The following is a 24,397-nucleotide window of genomic DNA, read 5'->3' on the forward strand; positions in this document are numbered from 1 at the left end:
ATGTATAAATGCATTTTAAATTTATAAATTTGACGAAAGACCTATTTAGTTTCTCAAATAGGCCCAGCCACTTGTAAGACCTCATAATATACAACGTGTAAATGAAAATATTACTTATTATGCTTTAGAGGTACATTATTTACTGTCCCGAAAACTTATCTATGAAATCGAAACGCACGACCCAAAACATTTTTTGAGTAAACCACTGCCATAGTTTTTACTGAAAGAAATCAGATACACCCCTAACATCACATGATAAAATAAAATCAAGTGAATCCAGTCACTATTAGGTACGCGTGACGAGGCGTGGGTACTATGAGTGTGACGGTCTTTTATCTTCAATAGGGTTGTCACAAGTAAACACTTAGAATGTTTTGAATTAGTTTGTATGCTTCTTTTGATTTAATATTTTTATAGGGGTATTCCTTGTAAAATATCCTTATGCACTTCAACAGTATTTCGTAATTCGGTTACACGTTGCATAGAATCTGTTTTATAATTTTGTGCATAGTAAGTTTCTGCAAGTAAATTCGTTGGAGTGGTTTCCGACAGTATTGAGATGTTTGCCAATACATTTTCAATTAAAGTTTAGCAAGAACATCAATCAAGCTCTATCGGGTCACTGCAGGAAGGTTATATACCTGTTAACAAAGATTTGCATTGTAAACAGATTTAGATCTTATTCAAATTTAGATTCAAAATTCATTTTCTTTAAGAAGTCTACTTTATAAGGGCTTTTGAAACGTCAAGTGTTTCTGGAGTCTTCTGACACATCAAATTCAATGCTGCCCAGCTATGGACCTCTGCCAGCTATTTCTGCCTGCCGGCCTAGCTCAACAATCACATTCTCAAGACCTTTTTACAGGACCGCGTCGCGTGCAACAGTTTAAAGGTTTGAGAAGTCAGTAGTTGAAGAATAGTTATCCTTACTAATATTATGTGTTTGTTTGTCCTTCTTTAACGCCCTGACTAAGCCAACAATTAACTTGATTTTTGGTGGAGTTATTATTGTCCGAGGGTTCCCACGGGGTTTGTAAAAAACAGTTATAAACGAGGACAAAGAACGCGGGAAACAGATAGGTAAAATAATAGATAAACAATATCTAGTCTAAATATTAACTAGCTGATAGCCGCGACTTCGTTCGTTTCACGTGATGCCTGGACAGACAGACAGACAGATAGACAGACATACAGGCAGACAGACACAAATTAAATAAAAATCTGTTTTGGACTCTGTATCGATTATAAAGCATCCCCCGGTTAAAATTTTCAAAATATATTAAATGTACAGAAATCATCCAGTTATAGTTTTTTTATTATAAGTATAGATAGTAGGATTTACTAGTCCACCGCTATCACTATGTTGTAATGCAAACGCGACACTTGATGATGATACCCACAAAAAAGTTAATGTGATGTTAGTTTTTATAACTCAACTAAATGCCAGAGTCAATACATGAGACCGGTCTGTCTTTAGCTTTATGCAACCATTAGAATAAACGCTATTTGTGAAAAAAAGATTTAGTTTTTGGATAAAAGAACAACAGATACGTAAGTCTGAAGAGGATGTAATGACCGTTCGTCGTTCATACGTACTGTGGTTTTTGTAGTGTACCCTCATTAGTGTCCGTCTGGATGTTAGCACGGTCTTTGTTCCATGTAATGGTTCGAGTGGACTTTTTTATATTGGATGGGTCTGCTGGTTTTGCGTCCATTTAGTGGACTCTTCAAGTCTGAACTACCACTGAGAAATCTGCAATTTATAGTTTTAAAACTGGATAATTCAAGTGCGGTATTTTGCGTTTTTAAAATCGCAATATTTGTTGAGGATGGTCTTTTTTTTTTGTTTAATTTAACAAGTTTTCGTTTACAAAACGCAACCGGACTGTATCGCGGTCACTTAATGAATCGAAAGATTTACAAATAATTTGCATTTTCATTACTTCACTTGGAGTCTATGAAAACCTTTTTTTTAATTTTCAGTAATCATAAATATATCCATTACAGACTCCTCCCACAATGAGAAGGGGTTAAGGCCTTAGTCCATCACGCTGGCCCAGTGCGGATTGGTGGACTCCACACACCTGTGAGAACATTATGTAGAACTCTTAGGCATGTAGGTTTCCTCACGATGTTTTCTTTCATAACCGCAACCGCACATAACTTAGAAATGTTGGAGGTGCGTGCTCGGCCCCCTAAAAGTAAAGTCGAGCTCCTACCCACTAGGCTATCACCCTAGAATGTACTTTCAGTACCTAAGTATGAATAAAACTTAGTAAAATTTGTTTGTATTTGCTACGTTCATTATGCCTTAGATACTTGGGTCAGTTGGAGCTACGATTTAAAAGTTCACAAATAAACATCAAAAAGACAAACACGCTTTCATTGAAAGTGACAAAGCTTTGCTACACTTTTAATTTACTAATGTCCCTTTGCTCGCTGTTTCCGGATTTCCTTCGTTTCGGCACTCTTTGCTTTCCTCCATACAAACGCGTGCCATTAGGAAAATTGGTAAATCTTATCTTTAACATAGTAAAATACTAAGTAAATCTTTGACTATTTCGACGGTCCATTGGCGCAGTGGGCAGCGACCCTGCTTTCTGAGTCCAAGGCAGTGGGTTCGATTCCCACAACTGGAAAATGTTTGTCAGTGTCTGGGTGTTTATATGTATATTATAAGTATTTATGTATGTAATAAAAATATTCATCAGTCACCTTAGTACCCATAACACAAGCTACGCTTACTTTGAGGCTAGATGGCGATGTGTGTATTGTCGTAGTATATATTTTTTATTTATTTATTTATTTCTATCTTGTGAGAGTTGATAGCGGAGCCTGCTTGCAAGCAGCCTTGTACGCTACGCTGGGCTAGTGTGGATTTCTAGACTTCTCACACCTTTAAGAACGTTGAGGAAAACTCTTAGGCATTCAGATTTCTTTACGATGTTTTTCCTTCACCGCTTTATTTTTAAATTAAAACTCACTTAATTAGAGAAAGTTTGAGATACCTGCCGCGTTTGATATCCAGTAGTAAATATAAGAATACTGATTACTAATGTTAATCTCCCACCTGAAGATTTTGAGTTATATCGATTTTAACTTTAGAGTCTTAAGTGACACTCGCTTTACTCAGTAGCGTGATATCAGAGATGGTCGTATTTCTTGAAAGTACCGTACAGTCACAAACTCTGAAGTCTTTGACCGATATGCACGTACTTCGACACTTGTGTAACGTACTCGTAACTCATCAGGTGGCATAGTTGATGCTAGGGTAGGCACCCTTCTTTTTATTTTCAGGATAAAATTCGGTTTTTAACACAATATATGAGTCGCCTGATGAAACGCTATAGAGCTGTAAATCATATGTACCGATGGGTTTAACTTAATTGTCAAAAATGTCAAGAAAAATGATAATTGTTGTTGTCTGATATAAACTTAAGAAAATCTTTAATACTCTTCCAAAACTGTAAAGTTAAGATCAACAACACAAAGATGTCTGTCTGTCATGTTTTACAGGATAATCTTGAGGAGTTTCTTCAGAGAGTGCTTAACACAGCATGGACTTAGTTCCTCACTCACCTTTCTAAGTTGAAGATTGAGGTATTCTTATGGTCTGGTACGTAGTGGAAATGTCTCGAAAACGAACAAATTGCTTTGCTTCCTTGTTTCAAAATTCAAAAATTCAAAATTCAAAATTCATTTATTTCAAGTAGGCCTAATACAAGCACTTTTGAAACGTCAAGTCTGTCCGTGTGTAGTGACTCTACCACCGGTTCGGAAGGCAGATTCTACCGAGAAGAAGCCGCCAAGAAACTCAGCAGTTGCTCTTTTCCAACATCAAAAATTTACATTTTATATTTTAACATTCATTTTTCTATCTTGTGAGAGATGAAAGCGGAACCGGATGCTTCCAAGCAACCTTGTCATTAAGAAACTCATCAATTGTATAATAACCTCGCTGTAATAAATGTGTTTTAACACATTCTTTAAACTTATGGATTGGTAGGTCCAAAATTACCTTAACTTAAATGAACAACTTTCTTCTTCTTATATACACCACAATTATCTGTATTACCTTTCCATTTTTCAGATCTCTTATTACATGAGTACCTTCAAATACAGAGCCAATGTGCTTTTTGTGGACAATTGTGCTCTAGCATATATATATGTCCCGAAAATTGCTACATCCATGAAGTTAAAATTTGGCAAATCAGTAGTTTATTTGCAATAGAAGGAGGTTAGCCTAAACCCCTAAAAAAGTATGCTCAGTCGAAGTCTTGGGCTACCACTAGTGTTTCTATAAAAGGATTATAGTTTCGTGATGTATATTGTGATGTTAATTAAAATATAATGTACAAGTAAAAAATTCTCAGTGGAAGTTAAAATACAATGTATTACATTGTTTTAATTTAATAAATTTCATTAAGACAATGTACTACAGTGTATTTTAATTTATACTTAAGTTTCAAAAACATTTATGACTGAAATAAGCAAGTGAATATATCGAAAATCAATTTAGGAAAAATAAAATCACACAATCACCCCATTAATTTACTTGTTGTACATCTTTGTGTTGTTGATCTTAGCTTAAAATGTGCTAGTAAATTAAAATACAGGAATGTCCCGACCTTTCTTATAGCGTGGTGACTGCGGTTAAAGCCTAATGAGACAGTGCTCTACCCCAAGTCATTAGGTGGCGTCCTCGTATCTGCTCCGGTTGTTGAATAGCTTTTAAAATACTCTTTTGCTTGCAGCCTCCGCTATTGATCACGGCTTGTGCTTCTCTATTTGTTAAGGCACGTCGGAATCTTTTATTCGTGGTTATTACTCTTCAATTTATACCTGGATAAAATTATTTTCGTTTGAATTGCAAAGTTTGCGATTTAAAATGCGAACAGACTTTTACTGAGAATATTTTCATAGGCTCCATGACAGGCTTTTATAAACGTTAACACCTCTCAAAATTGTAGAGAAAATTATCAGCTAAACTTTAATGGATTGTTTGTATCATCAAAATATGCCATATTTTTGTGTAAAGGGCATCAAAATGCCCTTTACATAAAAATATTATTTTATGTAACATTACACACATTCAATTTTTTAGATTCGGATAAGGTCTATAAAGATACGAGTCTAGGTAAAACACCATTTATCTTGATAATTGCTTCTAAATAGTTTCTACCAAATCAACTTTATGAGGTGCGAAGTTAATGATAAATAAAAAAAAAAAATAAGCATGTAAATAAAAAATACTCCTAATTGGGAGAACGGCAAAATTTCTCAAACGACTTGAAGCCTTAAATTTCGATACAGATAAAAATGTCGGGTAGCACCAGAAGGGTTGACCCCAATTTAGTTTCCTAGATAACGTCCTTGATAACATTAATCAAAGCTCGTATCTGTCGGGTCCGAGCAATTTTCTGGCCAGTGACCTTTTAATTTGCCACCCTGTGAAGTAATTTTTCACTCCGGCTGTGATGTGATAAGCATTGGGATCCCGGTGCGGTAATCAATGAAGTTGATAATGAAGGGATTTCGGTAAACAAGGTAGTGCGAGTTTGTTTAAGGGGAGGTACGGTTTTTAAGGCCGGACGGATTAAGTATCCGGTGCTATTTCTATTCGCATTTCGCACAAAATAAAGTTACATATATTGTAAAAGTTACAAACAACTGAGGCGCCATGGAATTAAAAGAGCCAATTTTTTTTCTGACTTCCGAAGGCCGGGCTCCCATTACTTACGTCTAACTTAATTGAATTAGGCAAACAGAGCGCTGCCTTAGTTTGATGCTGCAGTCAAAGTCGACTGTAGCGTAGTGTTTCAAGCATAACCTAAGGTGAGGTACGGTATTTATATGTGTATTCATATTTAGGGAAGATAAACCGCAAAAAAACACTTGATCATCATCATCATCATATTAACATAAAAACGCACATACGAGTAACTTAGAAAAATTAGAGATGCGTGTTGGGATTCGAACTTGGCTCGAAATTCCTACCCACTTGGCTACCACCGCTACCCACCGCTCCCTTAATCTATATTTATTTACCAGCCTGCGTAAAGCACGCGGAACTGACCGAGAGTAGAATAATACGTTATGGTACAAGCGTGCTTTTAGTCATTGTAAAAAGTTTAGGCTTTAATTTCAAGACTTCTATATTTATTTTATATATTTTTTTATTCAAGCACCATGCAAAATATTTAGTAGTATTAACTAAAGTCTGTATTAAATAAAAAAGGCTCATCTGTGTACATACACTTATGTTGCAGTGAGCTGCAAACTTAGCTTGATTGAAAAGAATAAAACGTGACCTTAATATCTTGGATTATGAACATGAAATCGATCTAATCACCCGTTTGCCATACTTCCGTTACGTTCTCTGGCCTTCCTTCAGCTTACGAGAGAAAGGAAATTATTAATTAATTATGATTCGAGACAGCCGTTAAGTGTAACTCGAACAAATGTAAATAAGTTAAGGTTGCAAACATAACAAAAAATAGGCGGTCTGCCTATTTAATAATTGTGGACTACAGCCAAAAAATAAATTGCGTAATTTTTGAAGTATTTGGATTTTTGTTTTTACTACAATAATAAAAAGAGTTGAATCCAAAAATATATAGCAATAAAATTAATAAAGTAGCGGAATACGTTTAACGGGTCGTTACAAGAACTCACATTTACTGTGGAACCAATTTAAATTAGACGTTAAAACGTTCAGATTTGTTTAATGGCCGTTCCAAACTGCCCATCGGAGATTATAATGAACTGTTAATCATATGAGAATGTGTTAACAGTTAAAAGAGTCTACACACTAAGATTTTTCTAGTAAATCTGGTTTGAAAATGTTTAGTTTTAGGCTTTTTTGTCATAGTACCTAACAGCCCAGAGTTATAATATTTATAACTCTGGGCTGTTAGGTTGTTAAAAGAGTCTACACACTAAGATTGTGCGAATGTTGCGTTGTCCACCCCTCTACTTCGAAGGATAGGTTAAACTATTTCTTCTAGTTAGGGTTTAATTTCATAAATTATAATCTGAGGTCTTATAACTAACTATGCGGTCTAGGGTAGAATTTCTGTTCGAGGCTTTTGCCGTGGCTGGTTATCACCCTGCCGACAAAAGTAAACGCTAAATCGCAAATTTTTTATTTATTAACCACATAAACCAGATCATGACAAAACATAAAAATAAGAACAACAATCAATAAAAATAAAACTAGCCATTCTCCACCACATGCGTGTATAAATGAAGCCAATAGATGTGATGGATTAAGTTCTTGGATTTTTCCTTAAAAAAAAAAGTCAAGATTACGCGTGTTTGGGTTTATTATAACTACCATACCCTAACAGATTAGCCCGCTACCATCTTAAACTCCATAATCACTTACCAGCAGGTAAGATTGTAGTCAAGGCCTAACTTGAGAAGTTTAAAGAAGTTGGTAGGCAACGAGGACTTTCCTTTTCTTATGTACTAATTTTTCTTTGACTTGGCCTTAAAATCACAACATAATGCTACAGTATAAATATAACGAAGCGTTATAGTTCAGCTGTAACTGCAGAGGCTCGCACAGTTTATGAATCCTTAGCTTTAAAACCAAAATAGTTTTACAGTTAGTTGCTATAAAAACTGACACGGATTTAACCACTTTTAATGTCTTATTCTACTTAAAGTTGCATTATGTTTCTAATTTCCTTTAGTTTTATGGTTCTCGTTTATTTTTTTGAGGAAACGTGGGTTCAAAACTTTTTAGTTTATTGTAAATAAAGAAACTGTTGCATCATTGAGATCTCTTTATGTTTTGTAATTTAATTCTTTGTTATTTAAAGTTTTAAATTAAATTGGACAGTTCATATTTTTGCTCTAATTCAAATTGTATTTTACGTCAACGCTGAGTATATAAGTTATAATCTGACCACCTTTTGAGGTTTCCGTTGAAGAACTACTATTCATTCTTAAGTTTGATAAAAGTCATCATTATCTAAAAATGGTTTCATCTGCAAAAACAAGGAACAGTCTCTTTTAATAGGTACTCTGTTTAGTCAATTAAAAGAATGAATCCCAGACATCAAATAAAAGATAATCAACTGTATTACTTATTCAAATGTCACCAACACCGGAAATATATTTCATCTGCAAGGCATTTGTCAATGCGCCAGAGCTGACATTCTATTTTGTCGCCCGTCCAAGTGTTCCCAAACCACGCCTAATTGACTCACCTTACCTAATCTCTTACCTTGCCACTAACTAACTTCATATTTCTTTTTCAGATCTAAATACGGCGTGAAAAAGATCAGAGAAATCAAGATGGCGTCGAGGATTGTGCGCCAAATCCCGCGTCGCGTCGCACGCCATTTTTCAACCCGTGATAACTGCTCCCTCGGTTTAAATCGCTCGTGTTCGGACCGATCGAAATAGTCAGTGATTCGGTGGTTGTGATTGGTCAGTGACGTTTGCTAGTGATGTGATAGTGTTTAGTGTGGTGCAGTGTTGTGTTACGATGTCGGAGGAGAGGTCGAGGCGGCTGTCGCAGATCTTCGACCCGTTGTCGAGGTTCACGGATCACAGCGGAGCGGGACAGTCATCCAGTACACCGAACAGCCCTCGGTTGATGCCCAGGCGGTCAAGGGATCCACCGCCACCGCCGCCCAGGTAATCTATCTTTATTTAAAAAGTAAAAAAAAACACAGACGAAGGTAACGAATATAATTAAACAAAATTTCCAGTCGCATAAATGAATTAGTAAAAAAACTTCAATCATTTTTGTTTGAAACAAAATTTCAAGTTCCTTATACTAAACATTTGTTTTTAGAAAAAAATTATTAATAAAAGAATGTAATACATACGCTTTCATAATGTAATACATTAAAAAAAAAGTTACTACTTTTTCATTCGTGTTTTTTTATTATTTTCTTAAAAAAAAAAAGTTGCACTTAGGAAATTTAGCCATAACACCAATTATTAATAGTGAGTGTAGTGTTTGTATCAACATATTAAATAGATACACATAAATTGTCTCACGTACACAACCAGCCAGGGTACCTGTCAATCGAGTGGTCTTGTGACGGACAAGGTACGGATTGCACATGCGTCTGCACTCTTTACTGGAAGTAGTGAGCCAGTGGATTGTAAGTATTACTGGCCAAATTTGAGTACAATGTTTGTACTTATTTATATACTTACTAGCTGTCCCGCCGAACTTCGTACCGCGGATCATTTTTTTTTTTTTTGATGAAGTTTATATTTCAAAACTTATTATCCTATACCGGTATAAGAGGAACCCATAAAAATTGGTCCAGCCGTTCTTGAGTTATAAATGGTGTAACTAACACTACTTTCTATTATATATATATACAATAGAACCACTGAAACCTTTTCGAGATAATTTCTTTTTTATTAGAATTTCTGCTTCTGTAACAGTTCAGTTAAATGTATCCAATTCGGTAATAGTGTGACGTCCTCGTACACTAATTGAGGTATTAAGTCGATTCCAATATCCATGTGGTCAGATTGCTTTGGTGGTTGAATCAAAATGCTTAACATTTGTTGATTTAGAGGCGCTGTTTGGAAATTAAATATTTCGGTCTATGTTTACTATCAAACACGAACGATAAGAACAAATAAAGTCTTTTAACTTGCTGAGTTATTTCAAAGACTATCTTGAAATAAGACTTGCTGAGTTGGTAAAGGGTTTCTGTTAAACTCTGTCAATAGTCTCCTGTGCCGTTCTTGTACAAGTTATTAAGAAGACAAGCAAAACACAAACTACCCACCTAAAACACAAATTACAATTTTCTACAGAGCTTTAAATAATCAGTAGAATTGCTGTCAGTGTCAACAGTCATGTCAAACCAACCGATGGAGACAAGACCTCAGGATGCCCGTGGCCATCAACTTATTCTAGAGAGTTTAAAGGTTATAGGAGCTATGGGGGTCGGAGGCTGCATGCAATGCTAACGTAAGACATGATGGTAGTGTACGGAAGAAAACTCATTTTATAAAGGGCTGTCCTTTTTAAGGAAGGGCTTTTGCTTTTAGAGCAAATCGTGAGGTATAAACGATGTATTGTAAGCAGCGTTGAAAATGTATGCAGCTAAGATCATGTGAAAGATATTTTATAAAAGGAATTTTCTTATGCTACGGTCTTGTGGTCAACGCTAAGATTTTTAGTGTGGAGTCAGCCTTGAAGCAATGTAGGACCTAAGCATCTATCGGTTTTCGATATTATGTGCCCTAAATGAGAACCAGAACTCGTTGAGCTACGAAACTCTGGTTTTTGCTGCTGATCTAATCATCATCCTAATTATAAAACCATTACAGGCCCCACTACAGGGCACGGGTATCCAGAATGAGAAGGGTTCTGGCCAAGTTCGGATTGGTAGACTTCAAACGCCTTTAAGAACGTTACTCTCAGGCATGCAGGTTTCCTCAAGATGTCTTCCTCCACCGTTAAAGCAAATTATATTTTAATTGCTTGAATTTAGAACGCAAATAACTACAAACAGTAAGAGGTGCCATGTAGGGGGAAGGCCAAAGCCTATCTCCTAGGCTATCACTGCGGATCTAATTATTAGTTACCATTTTTATCACGCAGCAAAACTCCAAACATAGCTCTCTCCATCGCGCACAAAGCTGCTCTTCTTACAGCCAGATAATAAGATTGAATTTTCCAGACCATTCGCGCACACCTCCCGCCTGGATCCCTTGGAGTACGAGCTGGCTGCGGCAGACTTAGGGTCTGTCAATTGGCAGGAGCGGTGCTTGGAACTGCAACTGGAGCTACACAGGAGTCGACATCAAGCCACGAGGGTACGCGATATGTTGAGAGATAAGGTAGGATTAGGTCTAGATATTCTTTATGACATAAGAGTCTCCCGCCTCTCCACTGTATCACTGGCTCCGTTCGCAAAGGTAGCCTGGAAGCGATCAATATGAGTGATAAGGTCGCCTCTTCTTTTTATCCTTTTTTATGTAATAAAGTTCAGTTAAGTTAATTGAATTTAACTGTACAAAATGTTACTCATGTTATTTTAAAAGTATTATATAGACCAGCTCTTGGCTGCAACCACACCTGATGGTAAGTTATGATGTCTCAGCAACAGCTACGAAGCGATAAGTCCGCCTTTTGTATACTGTGTCTGTATTTTTGTGTGCAAATAAAGAGTATACATTAATAAAACAACCTGTTTGACAAACTGTGCTAGATGAATCAAATCAAAATCCTACTACAATACGAGTAATAAAACATATTAAGTGATGTGCTTCCATGGATATATATGAAGCACACGCCATTGCTAACAGTTGATGTAAATAATTTTAATGAATACAACGTTTAATATATCCTTGAGACATTTTCTCCTCATTTTATTCTAAAACCGTATTTTTATACCCAAAGTTCGAGCTGTCTGTTAGGTCGTCGACACACTTATAACACGCTACACCATGCTACGATAAATCTGAAGGAATATTTTATACTGCCCGCCCCGTGTGTACCAACACACCCGCAAAGCATTACTAAAATATTTTCCAACCTTAATAATGAGCGCAAGGAATAATCTATGCTGTGGTTTTTTATAACTTCGTTTTAGGTTATTCATAATAACTTGTAACAAAACAGAAATTGTTTACAATAGGTACGTCATAATCGTACATTATTTGTATTCTACAGTTTTTGCAGCCAATTATAATAAATAGTATATAAAAAGGTGTTTTATTTATTATATATTAGTTTGAAGACTAGGTGAATGAGTTGAATAAAACCTATATATATATCTAACTTTAACAGATTAGGCCGCAAGGATTTCTGGAATGCCTATCCAGCTTCCTTTTTCCTCAGTACCTACAATTTGGACACCTTCAAACCAAGAGTGAATAGGCATCTTCTAGGCAAGCGCGCTCCACCTTAGGCTGTATCATCACTTACCTCGTCTATAAACATTAAAAAAAAACATATGAGCTAACAAGAGTTAGTCTTGCAATCAGGAGCGACAATGAACTAAAAGTAGTTGCTCAGAAACCGACTAAGAACACAACATCACACCCAACTCACGACGCGACTGGCGTAAATGGAGGCGTGTTACAAGTATGTATCTGGCATACACTGTGCCCTGGAGCGTGAACCTAATCTTATAAATACCATTCCCAATGCTATCCCGCCCTCTGCCCCATTAGTGCGTAGTCAGCGAGTCGTATGTAATCCTACGACGCTGTCCTTCACCAAACATTCTATAAAAATCATCCTTTTAGAAGACGAGCGCCTTGATAACATTTCACCCGCGTCTTACCTCACCTTTGGTACATTAACGCCAAAATGTCAAGATTTAAATCGAAATTTTATAAACGTAAGTTTCGTGGGTCGTAAGTTGTGAAATAAAACAATTAAGGAGTTTATATTTTTACATTTGTTTACCCTAGATAAAACGTACCTTATAACCGGTGGCGTGCATAGAGGGTATGCACAGGGTATGCAGATGATATAAAATGAAGAAAATCTCCAGTACGAGTAATAAATACTTAATGGTAGGCTTTTTATAACTCTTACAATGCCTATCCTTAAGTTTTTTGTAACTTGTAAAGAAGATTTTCTTCATTTTATATCATCTGCATACACTGTGCATACCCTCTATGCACGCCACTGCTTATAACACTTTATGGCTCTTTAACTATCTGAATTTAAAAATGACTTCGAATTGTATGGAAACGAAGGACAAATCGATAAATATTTAAGAAGCATTTTTTAATACAAGTACGTTGGAAAATATTAGGTACTAACCTAACTAAAATTTATTAAAAAAACCTTTCGTTAATGCTGTGGTTTTAACGAGAGGTTTTATAGTCAAAGTAAGATGGCGAGATACAAATATGTTAGTCTCACAAATTCCACAGCTTTGGATATGAATAAAAAAATTTGGAAATTGATTAAAATGTGACTAAATTGCAATCGACAGATCTGTAGCGCCATCTAGTTTTGTAATGTGGAGACCGTTACAGAACTAGATGGCGCTACAGATCTGTGCCACCTCAAACAAATAACAATTTGAGAAAAGAAAAAAAATGAAAATTCTATGTATCAAACAAAAAGTCCCACACATCCGAATTCATTCGTGCAGAAACTAAAAGCGGAATTTCCGCAGGACGTAATGAAAAATGGATCAGACATCTATCATAAACTCTTTCCCGCGATATCCCGGAACGCAAAAACTTACCAGGAACGTGAAAAATGTCACGCGAAATTAAATCCCCACGCTATAAAGAACAGATGACGGGCGGCACGGATAACTTCTGGATTTTAGGCGCTAAAGCTTAAGCTACACGGGCAACTAAAATTGCTCAATTCTTGGCTATACTAGGCAAGTTTAAAAATTAAAATCCCGACAATCGAGATATTGACTGTTACCACAAATTAAATTAGTTGTGTGGTTCTTTCCAGACCAGCTTTTCTATTCACTACATTTTCCGACAGATAGCCGCATTCATACAAAAAAGAGATAAGGGATATTGGATTTATATTAGAGATATTAGAATTGTATAATGAAAGCAAATGAGTAAATTTGTAATACAGTTGAAGAAATTCATGCAATTATTAGTTGCTTATTTCGCTTGAAATACCTTCGTTTAATTTATATCGGCGACATTTGAAAAATGTAAGGAATACCTATGAAAAATAGATAGAAGATTGCTTAAACAATGAGGTATGCCATAAGAACTTGCTTTTATTACAGATCTCTACTTTACTTCGGGCAATTGTTGCCGAATGAATAATATTGCTCGTTTAACTGAGACTTATTACTCCACTGCTTTTCTGAATTTAAATCGACGTTGCACAATTTCGGTTTTTTGAGACAATTTATTTCTTCGGAATCGTCTTTTACTCCTTGAAGTCTTGGACGGACATTGTACATAGTCGAAACAGCCCATTTTCTTTTCGATATCTATCTACCATACCCAATATTATTGGCTCCAATTGATATTACCTTACTTTATTTGGAAAGAAAATGTTTCAGTAAACAAAGGTTTGAGTTCAACATTTGATAAAAAAAAATAAAAAAACTCTCAAATAAGCTTAGGAAATAAAAAACTGCCGACGTCTATGCGGCTAAGGTGCAATAGAAAAATTAAAATAATATTAACTTATACATTATTAAGATTAAGCGGGAATACTAAAAAAACACGTTTCTTGTATCATCTTTTAAAATTTATTATATTTGGTACTCGTATATAGTTGAATAGAAAGACATATTACACATTCTGGCAAAATTGCAAGTATCTGCCTATTTATGGGATACAATCCACTGACAGGTGGACAGCGGAGTCCCATTGGAACTTTAAAAACTCATCCAGGGAAGTACTACAACTATGTCTCGAAGCCGCCAAGGTTGAAAGGCAGGGCGGCAGTTTATAGCACGTGTTACATGCCTGAAAAGTTTTGTTTTTTTTTAAAGGCGATGTGTTATCCAGGTGTGCCATCTTAAGCAAAATAAAAGAAACCAAATCGTTCGATATAATAAACCGATTGCTTTATGTGGTGGTATTAATTCAAACGGGCAGGGCCATGATCTCTTGTTTGATGCGTGCCCCGAGTACGGGAGCCATAAGTTTTTATCTGAACAGCCATGCCATCAAACTGAAGTTGCCTGGAAAAGATTCCTTTGATCCCCCTATTGACTTATATGTCGATGTCGCATCATATTACTTATCAATATTAGGGTAAAATATTACTTCAGGATAGCTTTACTGCTTGGAAACCCTACTTATAAACATAAAAGTTTGTTTAGATGTATAGATGTCCATATTTATGTTTGTTAATCTTTTACGCAAAAACCTCTATATGTATTTTAATGAAACTCAACAATATACTCGGAGGCTATAACAATTCATAGACATATAGTTAAATTGGTAATTATTGTGTAGTGTAGTATGGTGATTAAATATGACGTGTTAATTATGGTGTAAAATATTACCACTAAACCGCATTATGTGTAATTTTATTATATGTTACCTTAGCAAAACTGTAAAAACGATTTCAAAATACTTTCTTAAAGTGACTACACATTTTTGTTCCATATTTGCATAAACTACAAATGAATACTAATATTATTAATGCGAAAGTGTGTTTGTTCGTCAATCAATAACACAGCAACAGAGCAACGGATTGATGTGATTTTTTCAGAATATGTTACCTTAGAAAAACCTTGCTCTGTTGCTGCGTTATTGAAGGACAAACAAACACACAAAAAGTTGAGTAGTTGAGATAACGGGGAGTAACATGATCTACTTTTGGTCCTGGAAAAACATCTAATTCCCATAAGGCTGGTGTACATGAAAATCGTCCGTCATTCACGTCCTAACAAAGTTATCAAACGATTTTATTTTTGGTATAGAAATAGTTGAAAGGACGCATAATAAAAGATACACAGGCGTCCTGAAATAGTGCACTGTTCTGTATTCATTATCGGTGTCCTATTTCTCCTTGCAAAGTTTTCAATTTATCACGCGAGCGAACCCGCGGGTAAAAGCTAGTATTAATATAAATGTTAGCGGAATATCCTTAATTGCCGTATCGACAAGATGAAACTATAATGATTTTTGTAGTATTTACTTTTCTTTAGAAATGGAGTGAAAAATTAGATAAATTAGATATGAGTGTGAAAGTGGTGAAATTCCTAACAAAGGGTTCGCTATTTTACTCAGGAACCCTAAATCTGCTGGTATTCGTCGAGCCATTTTTTTTCTCAGATCGCTGAAAAATTGTAAATACTCGATAAACTTCACAAATCGGCCCAAACGACTTTTTATATAAATGAACAACGCGACACACAATTAAAAGTTTCCTCGCTCCAATTTTCCGGATCTTTGCGGACGCCAATTATCAAATTATTGCTTCGCCATATTCTAAAGCTGAAAAAAAACTCTACAAGTAACTTTTACTGGAGGTTTCTATTTTGTGTTGGGTAAGTATTTTTCTTTCTAGTGTTGGACTGTTAGATTCCTTACAACAATGTTAAAACACTTCCGAAAAGGCTAAACAAATTTATTACAGTGAATGACCGGAATAGTCTAAGCTACCGGCGCGCCGCTGAACCTTTTCGCTCGCATTTACTAAAGATGGTTTCTTAATTACCGATATTTTAGATTATTATATTTTGTTAATTTATTAACAATGAGAAAATATTACTATTATATAGATTCTTCGCACCCTTAAGCCTTGTCGGCTTGTCTGGGTATACAGAAATAAGAACATACAGAGACCGTGTATATGACTAATAATAATAAATTAACTCCTTACTCTTCCATACCGCCACACGATCTGAGTTGCTAAGCACTTTGGCTTGCGCCAGTTCTCTATAAAATCTAAAAAAATCCCTTATTGCCATACACTATTGTTAATACAAGATTATTAACTAAATGATTATCAATTATGAATGTGCATTAGCAACAATGCTCAGCGCTGATTTTCAGTTTGCACCAGTATCAAACAACCGCGACGCCCGTTGCTTTATTACTATAACTAGATTAAATTTTAATAAAAAATTTAAATAAAAAAAAAACTAAATAAATTGTAAAACTAACACAAACAGTACATATTTAACAGTTTAAAGTAAACAAGTAAGTGTTTTTATTTAATTAAATAAAAATAATAATAAAGCTATTATTGAAGCGTCAAATACCACTCCACTTTAGTAGTGTCTCTCGAACAAGCAGTTACTCATTTCATTCCAATCAGCAGCATACAATAATCATTAAACTCTAGACTTTACCATAATATGTGAAAAAGTTTGTGAGTTAGCAACATTCCACGGGTGTAAAGTAAGACGTGCGAGGGGTGTTTTCACGGTTTTTGGACGTAATTCACTTCATGCTGTAATGGCTAAATCAGGGCACTGTATGTCTTTAATTTTATGTCTGGGTACTGCACAGCGCACATTCATCTTAAATAACAGGTAAGGTAATTTAACATTAAAATAAAACGAAATAACATTCATCATGCTCGCTGTTTCGTTGCTCGTTTTTGAAAGTAATAGGTATATTAGAATACTGTTTAAGTTTTAGTATATTTTATTCCACTACAAGTTCGCCCTGGACTGCAATATCACCTGGAGGTAAGTATACTATAGTACAACAATACACACATCGCCATCTAGCCCCAAAGTAAGCATAGCTTGTGTTATGGGTACTAATATGACTGATGAATATTTATATGAATAATATACATAAATACTTAGAATATACATATAAACACCCAGACACTGAAAAACATTCATGGTCGTCACACAAACATTTTCCAGTTGTGGGAATCGTACCCACAGCCTTGGACTCAGAAAGCAGGGTCGCTGCAAACTGCGCCAATCGGCCGTCAACTCGGTAAGTGATGATGCAGTCTAAGATGGTAGCGGACTAACCTGCTAGGGAGCATGTTAGTTATACCCCTAATTGGTTTCTACGCGATATCGCACCGGAACACTAAATCGGTTAGCGACACATCTTTGCCGGTAGGGTAGTAACTAGCCGCGGCCAAAGCCCACCAGGCCAGACCAAAGAAAATTCAGAAATTATAATTTCCCAAATTGCCACTGCTGGGTATCGAAGCCGGGACGTCTTTCTTAAATTCACGGCGCTCACCGTTGCGCCAGGGAGGTCGTCAAAAATGTTGCATCTATGTTGGTACAATTTCATTATTTATTTAACTTTATTTTAGTAATTATCTACTTATGATTTAATATCATGAAATTTTCATCGGCCATAATATTGCTAGCGTATTACCCTCGTTCTTCGTCGGTATTTATAACGGTTTAAAAAAACCGTGAAAACCGTTTTTTTAACTGCGATAAAAGTAACCTAAGTAACTCCCTGTCCTTTCAACTAACTCTTTGCCAACAATCAGGTTAAATCGTTGCTAAGTTAAGGCGTGAAGGAAGGACAAACCAACCATCACATTTTCGCATTTGGAATGACACCTTTCGTAAATGTTCGTGGACACGATTACTGTGCAGGTAGTTATATAAAAAGGTGCATAAATCTAAACTGTTAGGTACCCTAAAGATTTTATCCACAAACTCGCAGATTTCTTCCCCGGAATTGTTGACGGTAACACATTTTCCGTTCCGCTAACTTCCAAACTTCACTTGTACGGAAATATTCGTGTAAAAGCTGAAACATTGCTGAAATCCCGCCGAGCTGGGCCAAGGTGCCATACATCTTTTGGGTGCATATTTTATTTTATCGCCGCATTTATTGTTACATCCTATAGCACTTTGGGATATTCTGGCTGGGGTTTAAATCGTTTTGAGTCATCGAGTTTGGGTATTGGTTCTGATTTTATTGTACAAAAATCTGTAAGCTACGCTAAATACACTTTTTGGTTAATTTAATTCCAAGATGTGTACACAAACTTTGGGTTGTAGCTTAGAACAAAACTTGTTATTACATATATTTATATCTACTTTTAGTTATTACCTGTTTTGTGTACCTAACAATAAACAATAAATTAGCAGGTCTCATATGTTCTCTGTAGAGAAGAACAACATTATTTTTAGTTTATTTTAGTATTTTAGTATTAATTAAGTTTACTTATTATAGACATTTCAATACAAAATAATAAGTACCACTTATTAAGTAAAAAGCTTCTTAAATTATAAATACATAAATAATAAATAAATATACTACGACAATACACACATCGTCATTTAGCCAAAAAAGTAAGTGTAGCTTGTATTATGGGTACTAAGATGACTGACGAATATTTTTAGAAACGTAGAGGGTACAATGCCAAACATCTGTTTGGTGTTGAGTATAAATATTGAATCTTTACTTATATAATATTTCATAGAATTAAAGTAAGGCCTGCCTCTATCCAATATTAAAAAACGTTAAGTTTTAAGCAATTAATTATCACTTGTCTTAACGGTGAAGGAAAACAACGTGAGGAAATCCGCCTTCTTGAGAGTTATCTATAATGTTCTGAAAGGCGTGTGAAGTCCACAAATACGCACTCGGCCAGCGTAGTGGACTACGGCCCTCATCTTTCTTATTACAGAAATAAACCTGTGCCCTGAAGCGTGACGGTAATCTATCTATCTATATATATAGAAGAGAAAGTGTGTGGGTATGTTCCGTATAGGCTCCGAAACGGCTATTCCGATTTCAATGAAACTTTCAGGGAATCTCCGGATTGACTTGGTGAGTAGTCCTGTAAAGTTTGGTGACGATCGGAGCACTCCTATTTTTGAACTGTCAAACTGTCAAATACAGCTTTTATTTACTATGATGATATTCTATTGTTGGGTGTACATGGGTGTAGATAATGATCTTCACCCGCTCAAGAAGAGAATAGAAGAAAATGAATACGGAGAGAAATAAATGATTTAATATATTTGTAATTCAAATTAAAAATGTAATGATGTAAGTTTATTGTTTAAATAAAATAAAGCAAAATGTAGCCCTGGGTACTCTAGTTTGTTATATATGACGATGATCTAAATCAAACTTCTTTGAGAGTGGAGTCCTTTTCCCAGCTGTGGGACATTCAAGTTAAATGAAAACTAATTACTAATTACATTAAAACTAATTAGACCATATATTACATACTAAATACCTTATCGAAAGGTGCTTCAGCTGAAAAGGCTGCTACCTCAGCATGATGCTACAGTAATTGACTACTGCAACGATGATTTTCAGGTATTTCTGAATGTTTCTGGTCTTGCCTAGTGGGTTCAGCCATGGCTAGTTACCACCCTGCTGACAAACCCGTGCCGCTAAGCGATTTAGCGTTCCGGTACGATGCCGATTTGAATACCCTTCACAGGTTAGCCTACCATCTAAGACTTTATTATCACATACAGTCTAGGGCTTATCTTAAGTGGAATAAAAAAAAACACGCCACCAGTCTTACCAATGTCGTATTCTTACCAAGGTAATTCTTCGCTTCACTTCCTACATGTGTAAGACTGCTAAAATCCAATTTCCCGCAAAGCTTTTAACATAAAATGCAATATACAGGGTGTATTAGTCAAAATTCATGTCTGTTCCCGGCGCCGAGCCGGCTCCCGGGTGCATCGAATTTGTGTAACGCTTTGGCTTTTACAAATCGCACCTTTGGAACTGTGCACGTGTAGCACAGACTAATGCGAGAGATCAGAGTAATATTTTCCATCGCGAGGGATATAACTTTTAACTTGCTTCGCTAGTTATTGTAGAAACAGTATATTTTTTTAAGATGAAAGGTAAGGATTCTATGTCTATAACTATGCCCTTGACAACGTGTACGTCAAATTTTATGATGATTTGTGGTGTGGAGTAGTTAAGGCGTAACAGCGTAAAATCAGGCCAACAATTGTTAAGAAAACCTTACTATGATATTGGTGATATACTACTCGCATGTTCTCCAGAGCATTTAGCGAAGGGTTTAATAATACCAGTTAAATACTTTTGGCCTCAGTTATCTCCTCTATCTATTAATATCACATATTATATATTATTTATTATATATTATATATTATATCACTGTTGGGGACATGCCTTTTCAATCATAGAAAAGGAGTTTATGTTGCGCGCTGTTCCAATGGGGGTATGGCAGGCTTTAAAGATGATTATAATACCGAAGAGATTATATTATAACAATGATTATACACACATCACAATGAGTGTTATTTTTTGCGGATTACTAGGATATAGGTAATAGCATAGATTTGGGTAATATACCTAACTAAAAAGACAGCGATCATAATGATATTTAATTTTTTGTATAATTAATAATTAATTAATGTTCAGTATATACAGAGTCCCATAAAATATGTCTGTCAACCTCTGTTTAGAATTTTCAAAAACCGAACACGTCTACATACGTGGTCTTCTTATCTTCTTTCAGTCTTGGCCCATATGTCCGATCTGTTTCGTTCTTTACGACTGTATTGATATATATATAAACTTAGAAAGTATTATTCCAAAATATTGCTAAGTTAGTTATGTTTAAATAATTAATAAAAATAGTCCATAGCGCACCCTTACAATAGGACGTAACAATAATTAATTAGTATAAGTTTATTTTTAAATTTTACAAGCTACACGATCGCATTAGGTTTAACTATCCTGTAAGAAGTCAAGTTTCAAACATCATAACTAACAGGCACTAACGTGGCACTTTAAATACATATAAAGTAAATATTTTATGACTATTCTTGTACATATTACTCTGTGCTAATCTCAAAAGGCCCATACATCACTTTGCTACAGGCGTTCTCAGTCCCGATAAATCAATCGGCCCCAAATAGTTACCGACTACTACAAATATTTTAATTTTAACGCGGATAATACGTTACAAGTATACTTAATAGGCATATTTTATAACAGTGTTTAAACCATCGATATAAATCTATGATGTCGTTGGTTTGAACCACTATAAAAGAATCATTAAATTGTTAAATATTATTACCTACTTGTTAAACTGTGCCTTTAGCGGCCGATTGGCGCAATGGGTAGTGATACCCTGATTTCTGAATTTTTGGTTGTTCGTTTTTAATTTTACAGATTTACAGTTGTGGGAATCTACCACAACTGTAAAATATTTGTGGGATGAACATGAATATTTTTCAGTGTCTGCGTGTTTATCTGTATACTATAAGTATTTATGTATATTATTAATAAAATTATTAAATTTTTTTGGACTATTTGTAACTTTTTGTACATTGCCTTTTAATATTTAATTTAAGTTTTTTTGATTTAGTTTAGTTTTTAATTATTCTGTTATTTTATAGTGTAGATGGGTCATAGTTACCAAATAAATAAAAGCCTAGTGGTTATGACTTCGGCTTCACTTTTGGGGGGGCCGAGTTCGAATCCAAAAACACAAAATACATACGCCGCAAGGGTTCTCCGTACCTTACAGTCCGTAGCATAAACTTTAATAAGAAATGTACTCTGGATTTGGATGTAAAAACTATAAGGATTCGTACGTAACCCTCTCTTCTGTTGTAGGACGTTGTAGAGGAAACAGTATTATAAATATTCGAAGCGCTCCCTGTAAAATATTGCGCCAAAGTATTTAGCGAAAAGCAGTGAGTTTTAATCTACATAGCATAAACATAGTCCTCTAACAAAAAAAGTGGGAACATTTCAATCAAAAACCCAATGTAAAGGGGGAAAACATAATTTTAGTATAACCTTTGATTGACGAAAGTTCATAATAAAGTGTTCATACTTAAGGTGGCCATTCGACATGCATGTTAACGTAACTGGCTGGGAGGGAGGTGGTATTTCTAGTAGGTACATTTAAATTGAATATCAGCTAGGCACTATATAAACAGTGTGCAGTTATTGTAACAGTTACCGTGTTCTGAACGATTCTGACGATTTTACCGGAAACTAGTCCGAGCGAATGGCGTAAAGTTGCACGTACACCGAGTTCGCTTTGTGGATATTCGTTTAGAAGTTAACAAAGCGCTGAACATGACAGAAACAAGCAGAAACTTTCCAATTAAAGTGAGAACTTCTTGTTTTACTCACTGCAATAATCAATTCCTTGCATGGCTTTAATATGTGATTTTAGTTGTTTAAACAGATATCTGATAACAAGAGGAAAATATTTTATACCTGCTTATCAAGTCATTCCATACGATGATTATTTAGCTGCTTGCACAAATACATTTTTGGTTAATGTAACACATGCTATTCGCCTTATGGAGGAGAGTTAAATAATGTTTTTTGTTCTGTTATTTTGGTAGTTCAAACTAAAAATATCAATGCCATAAAACACCAATTCACTCAATGTAGCAAATGTCTAATATTTATCTGCAAAATTAAATTAGATATAGAACATTTTAAAACATTATATTGAGGGAAAAAAAACTATTGATTTACTGCATAGCTAAAGCCATTGCGAGGAGGATGAGCAGCGATACTTATTACTAATTTCGTTATTGGCATTCAAACCATTCACCGGTCTTTGTAGTATAATGTTACCATGTATTTGAAGTGAATACTATTTTAAAGTTTACCATGCAAAAGTATAGAAAACAGGAAAAATCACTAGCCAGCCTATACAATTTGACGGCGCTATTGCTACTATAGCCATCTCTTCATTATCTTTAAATAGTATTACTAGTATTTTACACCTTTTTTATTTTACGCCTTTGTTAGTATGGAAGAGATCGCTATATATAACTGCCAAATTGTACCTTCTACCTAAATGCTCTATTGTAATTGTATTTCGGTGAATTTTCTCTGTGGTGTACCATAAAACTGTATTTATTCATTCATAATTTCGCTCGGTGTGCCCCAAGTACTGCAACAGAAACCCATACTCGGCAGTTATATGAAACGATGGACACGATCTCCATTCCATTTGCAGTATCTTTCACTATATTGGCAGTGATTTCATACTCGCCGCTGCAATCGGGAGCGTTCGACTGCAGAAACTGGAGCCGAATAAAGAGAAATAATCTGTTGCATTTTATTTATTTGCGGAATCAACTCAACAACACTCGACGGTTGCAGATGAAATTGAAATAAATGAAATTGAACTAACATTTTCATCGGAATTTCATCGTTTATGTTGAGAAACGAATTGGAAATTTCATTTCTATCTTCGGTAATGCTTCGTTAAAAATTATGAGTCTTTTTGGGGCGAAGGTTAAAGCAATAAGCTTTAAGTGGGTGGAGCTAGATTGGATTCACAGCTAAACACAATATGAGTTATAAGTGCTAAAACGTATCGTTAATATGTATCATATTAAAATATATAATTTGTATTTACATGCCCAAAATAAAAACATATAATATATATTAGTGAAATTACTTTATATAATTCAATTGTGTTTTTTTTCCCAAGTCCCCAACCTTTCGTTTAATATTTCCCACAAAAGCCAGTCTCGGACGTCTTCGTCCCCTCGTTCCATCTACTTTTCCCTCAATATTTGTTTGTTTTTAATAAACTCATCATGTTTTAATAATATAATAAATTGAATAATGTAACCTTCAGTATATCTTACAAATGCTAATTCTGAGACGAAGTGTGTTAATATCTTTGCAAGGTGAAATGCAAGCTAGACTTTACACAAAATTGAAGTTACCAAATAGCACGTAAATGTACACGTACTTACAGTCAAAAGTTTCCATTTACTACACATATGATCTAATTTAACATTTCGTTTCGTCATATCGTATTCATTGAACTTAAAAATGGAGCTTTCATGAGAGCGCTCTTCTCTAAGTTAGTGTCATTACTTCCACTAAAGTATCCTGCAGACAGGCAATCTCAGCTGCATTAGCTTCCACGTCATGTAAGTGATGGTACTATGTCACTTATCACGGGCTACCTATCCTATGATAAGACGAGTAGAGTTCGTGTTTTATAGTAGTTATATTAGCGGTTACATTAGCGGTAGCTGTCATATTTTTTTATTGCACT

The 24,397-nt window shown here is 35.2% G+C and overlaps 1 protein-coding gene across 1 annotated transcript in view; it reads left to right on the forward strand.

The window, feature by feature from the left end:
- Positions 1 to 24,397, forward strand: part of LOC120631417 (uncharacterized protein CG43867) — a 471,170-nt gene that overhangs the window by 118,881 nt on the left and 327,892 nt on the right. The window contains exons 2-3 of the mRNA XM_039900992.1: positions 8,268 to 8,649; positions 10,671 to 10,830. Coding sequence (XP_039756926.1) covers positions 8,498 to 8,649; positions 10,671 to 10,830 — 312 coding nt within the window. The 5' untranslated portion in view covers positions 8,268 to 8,497. The remainder of the gene's footprint in view (positions 1 to 8,267; positions 8,650 to 10,670; positions 10,831 to 24,397) is intronic.

This window comes from Pararge aegeria, chromosome 18, assembly GCF_905163445.1.
Source record: "Pararge aegeria chromosome 18, ilParAegt1.1, whole genome shotgun sequence".
Classification (NCBI taxonomy): Eukaryota; Metazoa; Arthropoda; class Insecta; order Lepidoptera; family Nymphalidae; genus Pararge; species Pararge aegeria.